The sequence below is a fragment of the Lynx canadensis genome, chromosome D4, assembly GCF_007474595.2.
Source record: "Lynx canadensis isolate LIC74 chromosome D4, mLynCan4.pri.v2, whole genome shotgun sequence".
Lineage (NCBI taxonomy): Eukaryota > Metazoa > Chordata > Mammalia > Carnivora > Felidae > Lynx > Lynx canadensis.
In genome coordinates this window covers 57240558-57250481 of record NC_044315.2, presented here as the reverse complement: position 1 = coordinate 57250481, position 9924 = coordinate 57240558, and the positions used below count along the sequence as shown (strand labels likewise).

Below are 9924 nucleotides of genomic sequence, written 5' to 3'. Positions count from 1 at the left end.
GGCTACTGGGAGGGTGGAGGTGTCTTCCTTGAGTCTGGGGAGAACAAGGAGATGGTTGGAAGGAACACTGCGAAGGTCAGATTTGTTCCACTCGTAGCAGGCAGGCAGCTAGGCAAATCTAAACACATTTCCGCACCCCCTCCCCCGCGGCCCTGGCCCGGGGCCCACGGTTCCCACGGTTCCCACCCCCACCAGCAAATCCAAGCCTCCCACCCTTCTGCCCCGGGGGAGCTAGGCATAGAGCTCCCTCCCAATTTCCTCCGCTTGGTCCCCCCTTCCCCCTCCGCCGTACCGGCTCTCCACTTCCTCCCCCCCCCCACCCCCACCGAGGAAAAACGAAAACAAACAGTCCTGCGCCCCGCACCTCACACTTTCCGACCCCAGGACCCGGCTGCTCCCGGGGCAGCTTCTAGCGGCCTCGGTGGGAGGAAGCATCTCACCCCCGACTCCCCGACTCCCCGACTCCGGGGGCTCGGTAACTCTTTCCCTCGCCCTCCGCCTTCCCCGTCCCAGCCCGGCCCCGCCTCCCCACAGGGAAACAGCCCAAAAAAGGGCAGAAAAGAAATTTTGGCGTAAAGTTGGCCTGCAAGAGGAGACGGGAGAGTCCGCTGGGAGAAGGGGAGGGGAGGCAGGGCGCGCGGGGCCACCACTGAGAGAGGAAAGCGGGGTGGGGTGGCGGAGGGGAGGGCGAGAGGAGGGGGCCGGAGGGCCGCGTCCTGGGGATGGGGGCGGGGAGCGCGCCGGGTCCGGCTGGAGCCGCGGGGAAAATATGCGGGGCACGTTGGGGGGCAGGGCGGGCGGGGCGCGGAGCCGGGTACCTAGCCGCCCCGTCACGGTAGAGGAGGGGCCCTGGCTCCACCGGCTCGGGCTGGACGGGGAAGCGAGGGGAAGAGAGGTCAGGCCCGCCCTCGGGGGCAACAAACTGGGCCTCATTCCGCACTGGACCGGGGCTCTGGACTCCCCTCCTGGCTCAGTTTCCCCAAGTCCCTGGTGAAACTCACCGTTGTCACTACCACGTTGGTAACGCAGACCCAGAGTCTGGGACTCAGGGTAAACTGAGGTACTCGAACCACGGAGGAGCCCCGCCTCCCAAGAGACATTTAATCCAGGGGGATTTACAGGAAACTTCTAAATTAAGGGCAGCGGCTGCTGCAGCTGAGGGGGGCACGCGGGACCCAGCGCCCGCGCAGCTGCCGTGAGCTCACGCCCCGAAATAGCCCCAGGGGCCCCAGTTGCAGCTGCCACTGGGTCGGGCTGTCACTCAGAGTAAGAGCAGAGCCCCCAGCCCGAGGGTCCCCTCCCCTCCGCAGGGCTGGGGTTTTTCCAGCCGACCGTCTTAGCTGCTTTACCTTCCGACGGCTGGGGGCGGGGGGAGGGGCCTCGAGGGGGGAGGTCCCGAGGGGGTGGGCACAGGGGGCGGCCGCGCCCCCCCTCACCGGGGTGTGCTTCTGCCCCTACAAGGTTTGGGCCGCGGTGGGGGAGGGTCCCGGCCCCCGGCTCCGCCCGGTCCCTCCCCGCCTTTTAGGCGCCCGCCCGGCTGGGACATCCCAGTCCCGCTTGGTCCTCCTCGCCGGCCACCCGTGCGCCCAGTTCATCCAGTCCGCACTGCCTGCCCGTCGGCCCGCCCCCCACCGCAGCCATGGACGCGATCAAGAAGAAGATGCAGATGCTAAAGCTGGACAAGGAGAATGCCATCGACCGCGCCGAGCAGGCCGAGGCCGACAAGAAGCAGGCTGAGGACCGCTGCAAGCAGGTGGGGGCACCAGACCCAGTGCAACCCCCTCCTCCCCAACGAGGGAGGGGTAGGCCCTGTGCACCCAGCCTGAGGCCTGCTGTCCCAGGCTCTTGTGTCCAGTGGAGGAGGGGGGGGAGGGAGGGTAGACCTTCACAGTACCCTCAGGGACCTAGCCAGAGCCACACATAATCTCTCATCCACCATACCTGGGGAGCTGCAATCCCCCAGTTTCCACACCTGCCCCCTGCACATCAATGATGTGCCCAGCTCCTCGGGGCTGGAAGCTTTCTCTCTACCCTCACCATGTCCCTTTAACAGCCCTGACTACACTGTCCCTCCTCTGCTATCCTGCTTCCTCCCTGACAGCCTCTAAATATCTTCTTGTACCCCCCCTCGCACACACCCCTGCCTCCTTCCTGGGTCCCTGGCCTGACTAACCAAGGCCTCTCTCTCCCAGCTGGAGGAGGAGCAGCAGGCCCTCCAGAAGAAGCTGAAGGGGACAGAGGATGAGGTGGAAAAGTATTCTGAGTCCGTGAAGGACGCCCAGGAGAAACTGGAGCAGGCTGAGAAGAAGGCCACCGACGTGAGTGTGGACCTGCGGTAGGGTGGGAGAGTGCACTGGGAGGGGTCCCAGACCTGGGGATGAAAGAAGGAGGGGAGCTAGACATCCCCAGCACCAGGACAGAAATCGTTTCCTCTCAGAAACCCAGGCTAGGACAAGCTTGCACAAACAATCTAAGGCAGCGGGTAAATCAAAACCACCTACCACTTCCCCTAGAGGACACAGCCTTGTAACTCCATTTGGTTCCAGTTCTTAGAATGTACAGTGATCAAGCAGTGAGTCATCCTGGGGGGCGGGTGGTACAAGAATTTACCATCTATCTTATTAATCCTCTAGATGGAAATGGGAGAAGAGGCTGCAACTCCATGTGCGGGTGTGGGGTGTAGATGTGGATACCGTTGGGCAGGAGGAGGGAGAGGAATCCAGAGATGGGGCCTAACTTGAGTTACACCCCCGGGGGGCCATTAGAAATTCCCTGGCTTTGACCTCTGGCTCCAGCAGCCCTCCTGTGCACTGGAGCCCAGCTCAGGTTCTAATGACCCCTCATTTACCCTCATTAAGCTGTCAGCCTTGAGACCAAGCCAGGCCACAGGGCAGAGGGACAGGGCTACAAATGCCAAGGCAACCACCTTAGCAGGTCCGGTTCACTCAAATTTCTCTGCCCACCCCACACCCACTAACTAGACTTCTCTGCTTTCTGCCATTCTCAACCCCCACCTTGGTGTTGGAGAATGGCCATATGACTTTGGATATGATACTTGAACCATTCTCTGCCTCAATTTCCCCACTTGCCTTCTATCGAGGATTAAGATGAGCCTATGGTTGGAGTTATGGAAGGATTAGAAAAAGCATGTCTGAACATCTGAGATCCGAGATGACATTACTGTTTATATTGACCATTATCCATGTTCCCCAACGCACACCCCCTGCCCCCCGGCCCCAAGGTTGGTTTCTCTGACCTCTAGGCTTGGTTTTGGTTCTCCATCAGCCCTGGCACTTGGGAGGGAACTGACCTGCAGCTGCTAGCAAAGACAACCCTGGGCATCTGACGCTCTATAAATAACTAAGGCCCGGTGCAGCTGGAGGCAGGACTGGAAACCCAAGGAGCTGGGTGGGGGCTGGAGGGGAGGGGAGGACAGGGACAGAGCTGGGGATGCAGGGAAGCAGTGCCAGGAGCCGATAGCAAACACTGTCCAAACTTAATGTATGACCTTGAACACAGCACTTCACTTACATGGTGCCTCAGTTTCTCCTTCCTCTCTTCACATTTATCCAGTGGGGACAGTAGTGCCTGTCCTGTGGTTGGAGAGCAGCATCCATAACTGGAAAGAGCTTGAAAAGCAGAAAATGGCAAATATCAGTCCTGTGATGAGGACCCCAGGACTTCCCAGACTCTTCAGAATCATTTGTCACTCCACTATCACGAAGAGAGTTTTCCTTTTATAGAGTTCATCTCTCTCTAGAGTAGACCCCTAATGTCCCCCAGAGTCATTCTTCCCAACCCCCAGTGCTGTCCCCAGAATCCTTCCACACTGAGTCATCTGGCCCCCTGCCCGTGAGGGCCTTTGTAACTCTAGGTGGCCTCTAGCACCTGGAGGACAAGCTACTACTTTCTATATATGGTGCTGTGTTTCCCCTGCTGCAGGTTACCTCCCAGGACCAGTTTTCTACCCACTCTGCCCCCAGGACTACCACCCATCCCTTCCTTCTTTCACTTCTTCCCCTACACTGGCCCTTTCTCCTTTCCAATCTTAAATCTCATGGTCTCTACGATAAGTTTCTGAGGGAGAGACAGGAATAACCTAACATTTATGGAGTGTGGACTCTGCAGGCAATGTGCTCAAGTGCTTTCTACATATTATTTTACTATTTCCTGAACTTGGCTTATCATCAGAATCACTTAGAAGCTTAAAAAAAAAAAAAATTTTTTTTTTTTTTTTAAAGATTTCCAAGCTCCTGCCCTGGAGATCTCATTTCAGTGGATTGAGCCTGGAGCTAGCGAGCCTGTTTAGTTTTCTAAACCTCCCACGTGATCCTGTTGATTGAGTCATTATGTCAGAACAGCCTACAGAGGAGGAACTGCTTGTGTCAACTCAGATTTAAAAAGGAGGAGGGGCACCTGGATGGCTCAGTCCATTGAGCAACCCACTCTTAATTTCGGCTCAGGTCATGATCTTGTGGTTCGTGAGTTTTAACCCCACATCAGGGGGCGCCTGGGTGGCGCAGTCGGTTAAGCATCCGACTTCAGCCAGGTCACGATCTCGCGGTCCGGGAGTTCGAGCCCCGCATCAGGCTCTGGGCTGATGGCTCAGAGCCTGGAGCCTGTTTCCGATTCTGTGTCTCCCTCTCTCTGCCCCTCCCCCGTTCATGCTCTGTCTCTCTCTGTCCCAAAAATAAATAAACGTTGAAAAAAAAATATATATTAACCCCACATCAGGCTCTGCGCTGACAGTGCAGAGCTAGCTTGGGATTCACTCTCCCTCTCTCTCTGCCCCTACCCCTCTCTCAAAATAAATAAAGTTAAAAAGGAGGCATCTGAGGCCTAGAGAAACTAAGTAAGTTGCTCAAGGTCATACAAGTGCTAAATGGCTGAGGGTAGCTCACAATGGTCTGACTCATAGCCCGTGCTCTTAACACCAAACTGTACTGCTTCTCTCATTTTTCTTTTTGGGGGCCCTTCTTGCTCTGACCTCATTTTCTCAAGGTATCATTTTCAATGGACCATCCCCCAAAAAACCTCCATGGTTTTGCCTCTGTATTGCAGATCAGGGGATGAGTATGTGTCACTCACACAGCCTTTGGCAAGAAGCCCCTTCTTATAGGCATGGATGTCCCATAGAGGCCTGGCTAGCCTCCTGAGCCCCTCACTGGGAGACTGACTGGCAGCCAGTGACATCAGGGATCTTGACTCTGTGATTGGCTATTTTTAGCAATGGTGAGGTCTGGTTGGCCTGATGTGTCCCCACCCTCTTACCTGGGCCAGGCTTTGCTGTGGAGGAATCCCAGCTCCTCTGACCTGGTCCCAGCACTTATACTGCTTTCAGTGGGTACAGAAAGACCTGCAGATAACCATTGGGAGACTAATTATGCACCGTGTTAGAAGAGGCCCTGAAGCAGGGGAGTGGAGCCTGTTAAGAAATGCATGTTTTGGGCCTCAATAGACCCTAGACGAAGATAGCTGGTTAGGGGGAAGAACGGGTGGAAAGTCTGGGAGCCAGGAAACAGATTCTTTCTAACAAGAATCTTACTATCCTCTGAAACCTCTCTGATCCTCATTCAAGGTAGACAAAGCCCCCTCTGACCTCTGGCCTTTACCCCACAGGCTGAGGCAGATGTGGCCTCCCTGAACCGCCGCATTCAGCTGGTAGAGGAGGAGCTGGACCGGGCACAGGAGCGCCTGGCTACAGCCCTACAAAAGCTGGAGGAAGCTGAGAAGGCAGCTGATGAGAGTGAGAGGTGAGCAGGGGGCCTCCCAAGGGGTGGGCCGGGGAGGGTCTGGGAGCCCGTCTCTGCTGGTCTTGACACCACTTCCGCCCCTCTCCCTGCCATTCAGAGGAATGAAGGTCATTGAAAACCGAGCCATGAAGGATGAGGAAAAGATGGAGCTGCAGGAGATGCAGCTGAAGGAGGCCAAGCACATCGCCGAGGATTCAGACCGCAAATATGAGGAGGTGACAGCCCTGTCCCACTTCCTTCTCCCCCCAAACCCCAGATACTCCCCGTAACTCACCCAGGCTCTGCTGCTTCTCTCCCTCATCCCCCAGGTGGCCAGGAAGCTGGTGATCCTGGAAGGAGAGCTGGAGCGCTCAGAAGAAAGAGCCGAGGTGGCTGAGAGGTAAGGGTACCCTGGGCGGCAAGTGAAACTCGGCCTGGTCCCGTGGCTGAGGGGCACTCTGGACAGTGGGAGGCAGTTTCCCAGGCTTGGGGCCATAGGGACAGGTCCTGTCCTCTGACCCCTAACTGCTGCCCCCAGCCGAGCCAGGCAGCTGGAGGAGGAGCTCCGAACCATGGACCAGGCCCTCAAGTCCCTGATGGCCTCAGAGGAGGAGGTAGTGACCTCTCTGGACCTTTCTGGGCAATGGTGCCTTCTCTCAGCTCACCTTTCCCCTGATCTCAGGCTGTTCTCTCACCTGCTGGGGGTCGGGAAGAGCCTGGGGCCTTCAAGTTCTGCTCACTGTCACTCTCACAACTTTGCTCTTCTCTTCTCTCCTCCACCCCTTCCCCAACTGTGCCGTCTTCACTGTCTCCCACACTATGCCCTCACACCCTCCCCCTGCCACACACCCCCTGCAGTAAATGTGGGGACCTAGAGGAAGAGCTGAAAATTGTTACCAACAACTTGAAATCCCTGGAAGCCCAAGCGGACAAGGTAGAGGGGGGTAGAGGGGCAGTGAGGATGGGGTCCTGCAGGGGAGGGAGGCGATGGGCCCAGGCAGGGAGGGGCTGGGTGTTCCCTGGAGACAAGATCAGGAGCAGCCTGTGGACTCGGTGGAGCGAAGGATTTGTGGAGGCGATCTACTAATGGCGTGTATATGTCCCTAAAAGTATTCCACCAAAGAAGATAAATATGAAGAGGAGATCAAACTGCTGGAGGAGAAGCTAAAAGAGGTGAGAGTCTTAGGGCCCCTGGTGACTCAGTCGGTTGAGCATCTGACTCTTGATTTTGGCTCAGGCCACGATCTCGCAGTTGGTGTCGGGCTCCATGCTGACAACGTGGAGCCTGGTTGGGATTTTCTCTCTCCCTCTTTCTCTCTCTCTGCCCCTCCCCTGCTCACTCGAGTGCACACATGCTCTCTCGCTCTCTCTCTGTCTCAAAATAAATAAATAAACTTAAAAATAATAATAAAGTAAAAGAGGTGAGAGTCCTTCCAGTCCCCACTGTCCCCTCAAGCCCCCCCATCCCCTCCAAAGACAGCCTGTGGCAGAGACTTTGGAAAAAGGGATGGAAGAGGAGGTTGACTTAAGTGAAAGTATCTGGGAGGCCTAATCTTTGTCATTCTCTCGTCTTAACTCCCAGGCTGAGACCCGAGCAGAGTTTGCCGAGAGGTCTGTGGCAAAGTTGGAGAAGACCATTGATGACCTGGAAGGTAAAAGGGATACTCCCCTGTATCCAAAGCTTTTTAAGCAGGTCACACTCCCCATGGCTATCAGTCTGTCCCTTATTTTCCCATCCCATAATACTTGCCACGGATAAATTAGTGTTGGATCACCTGGGATTCCACCAGCTCCCAGGGTGTGACCCGCCATCTGAGGAGTTGTACCTGGTTGCAGTGTGTCAACTCCAGTGCTCCTCAAACATGAGTGTGCATGAAAACACCTCAGAGAATTTTTAAAACACAGCATCCTGGGTCCTAATCCAAAGTAGTTGCTGACTTTGGGCTGGAGAATTTGTATATCTAACAAGCTCCCCGGCAATGCCAATGCTGCTGGTCCTCAGACCACACTTTGAGTAGCACTGACCTAGACAATCCTGTCTCCAAGTGCAACATAATAGAGCTGTGTCATAGAGACTTCTTTATTAAATATGGAGAGATTTGGTTTAATATCTAGGTTTTCACGACATTAATGGAAAATACTGTTTTAAGCTAGATTTAGTGAAAACAAACATCTGGGTATTTGCTAGTCTGTGACTATTTCTCATTAGTATCAAGAATGTTGTGCCTAAACTGTATTTTCTTTTTATTCTATAATAACCGTTTCACCTTCATAATTCCCACTTCTCATGCTTCCAGGCAAGCCTCAATTTTATCTCCAACTTTAGGACCTTAGACCCTTCTGGCTCCAGCACCTTCCCCCTGAATCAAGCATTCCTGCTTAATCAAAGCACTGTACCCCCATGTCCCTGGGGGAGGTAGGAGCTCCAAGGGGAAGAACCAGTTTGGGCTACAGAGAAAAACAAGAGAGACAGGGATACAGAGAGGGGAGGAGGGAGCCCTGATGGCTGTCCAGCTTGTTCTCCAGCCTATTTCTCTCACTCCATCTTTGTCTACCTCTCTCTGATTCTTGTTCTCTTTCCATTACCCTCTCTCCTTCCTTTCCTCTTTCCCTCCATTCCCTCTTCCCACACTCCCACCTGGTCCCCCTCCCCATGATCCCCCCCCCCCCCCAGACGAAGTCTATGCACAGAAGATGAAGTACAAGGCCATCAGTGAGGAGCTGGACAACGCACTCAACGACATCACCTCCCTCTGAGCCCCACGCCAGTGTGGCCCCCTCAGCCCCTTTTCTCCTCTCCTTTCCACTCTCTTTGTGGGGAGGGGGCAGTCAGGAGGAACAAAGTTGTCAGCATCGCACAGCCAGGCTGGGTGCAGCCTTGGAGAAGCCCCACCACACCTGCCGCCCACCCTGGCACTTGCTTCATCCTTCTATCCAACCACTCACTCCACCCTCCAGCCTCTACCTCTTTCTGCTGCTTAATAAACTCAACTTGGTCTCCATGCTGTCTTCCTACCCTCCAGAGAGCACTTCTATCATCCCCACAGAAACCCTGGCTCTTACAGACACCCCCAATCTTGTGCTCCCTCCTCCCCTACTGAGCTCACCCACAAAACACTGTGACCCATGCCAGAACCCCCTCCACATGGCACTCTCAGTCTGTCACCATGTCACTGCTGCATGTGGACATGCATAACCCCATCAGTCACTATGAGCCCTCTAGTGCCTCTGACAGACATGCTCTTCGGCAGACCCAGGTCTGTCACTAACCTCCAAGCATTCAGCTGCAGTTCTGGGATTTAAGGGAATGACTGGAAGGGAAGTGGGTGGGGAGGTGCCGAGGAAGCGCAAGAAGGTTGTGAAAGGTCTGGCTGGGGTAAAGTTTGGAAAAATGTCGGATGCCAACAACATGGGGCTTTCCCTGCAGGTCTGTTTTCTGCCTCAAGTCTATCTGTCTGGTCCTTCCTTTTCTGGTTCAGTCTTTGTCTTTCCTTCCATTTCTAACACTCTTAAACCTTCTAAAGAAGGAGGGTAAATTAGTTCATGACTCAAGCCTTCCCATCCCACCCCCATGACCCTGAAGCCTTGAGTCCACGTCCGTCTTGGTCAGTCCATCCATTTGCCCTTGGCACCGGGTCCTCAGACCTCTAAGTGCTTATGTCTTCCTATGCCTCCAACCCACACCAAGTCTATTTGTCTCATCCCCCATCTCCCCCCATGTCTCCCTGCCCTTCCTCATGTGCTGCTTCCCCTCACAGAGACCTTGGCCAGTGCCAAGGAGGAGAACGTGGAGATTCACCAGACTCTCGACCAGACCCTGCTGGAACTCAACAACCTGTGAGGGCTGGCTCTGCCCCCCAGCGGGGCGATAGTTGCTGTCCCAACTCAATAAAATGGATGTTACCTGCGTCACAGGGACCTTTAAACCTTTCTTTGGTGTTGGCGATGGTGGTAGTTTTCCAAAGTGGAAAAGGCTAAGAGGATGCCTGAGGGGAGCAATGGAGTTGGAAGGCCCCCCTGACTGAACAGGGCCTGAGTCCAAGCTCTAACTAGGACTTCCTTTTCAAAGGGAGCCAAGGGGTGGGGGCACCGGGCTCATTGAGGAGGGTTATGAAGAGGCTGTGTGAAACAGAGAGGCCCCACAGGGCTTGGGGGGAACATCCTGGCCCTACTACCCGCAGGGCAAAGGAGC

The 9924-nt window shown here is 55.1% G+C and overlaps 1 protein-coding gene across 4 annotated transcripts; it reads left to right on the top strand.

The window, feature by feature from the left end:
* The first annotated feature begins 1481 nt into the window (after positions 1–1481).
* On the top strand, positions 1482–9646 carry TPM2 (tropomyosin 2). Of its 4 annotated transcripts, none has more exons than XM_030293666.1 (9): positions 1482–1753; positions 2193–2318; positions 5620–5753; positions 5851–5968; positions 6062–6132; positions 6271–6346; positions 6843–6905; positions 7315–7384; positions 9491–9646. In XM_030293666.1, the coding sequence occupies exons 1-9, from the start codon at positions 1640–1642 to the stop codon at positions 9571–9573; spliced, it is 855 nt and encodes a 284-aa protein (XP_030149526.1). In that variant the 5' UTR covers positions 1482–1639; the 3' UTR covers positions 9574–9646. The 4 variants fall into 4 exon arrangements, with proteins under 4 accessions (XP_030149526.1, XP_030149524.1, XP_030149525.1 ...); XM_030293664.1 differs by lacking the exon at positions 6271–6346 and adding an exon at positions 6591–6666 and having other exon boundaries at positions 1484–1753; XM_030293665.1 differs by lacking the exon at positions 9491–9646 and adding an exon at positions 8407–8741 and having other exon boundaries at positions 1484–1753.
* Positions 9647–9924: the final 278 nt, after the last annotated feature.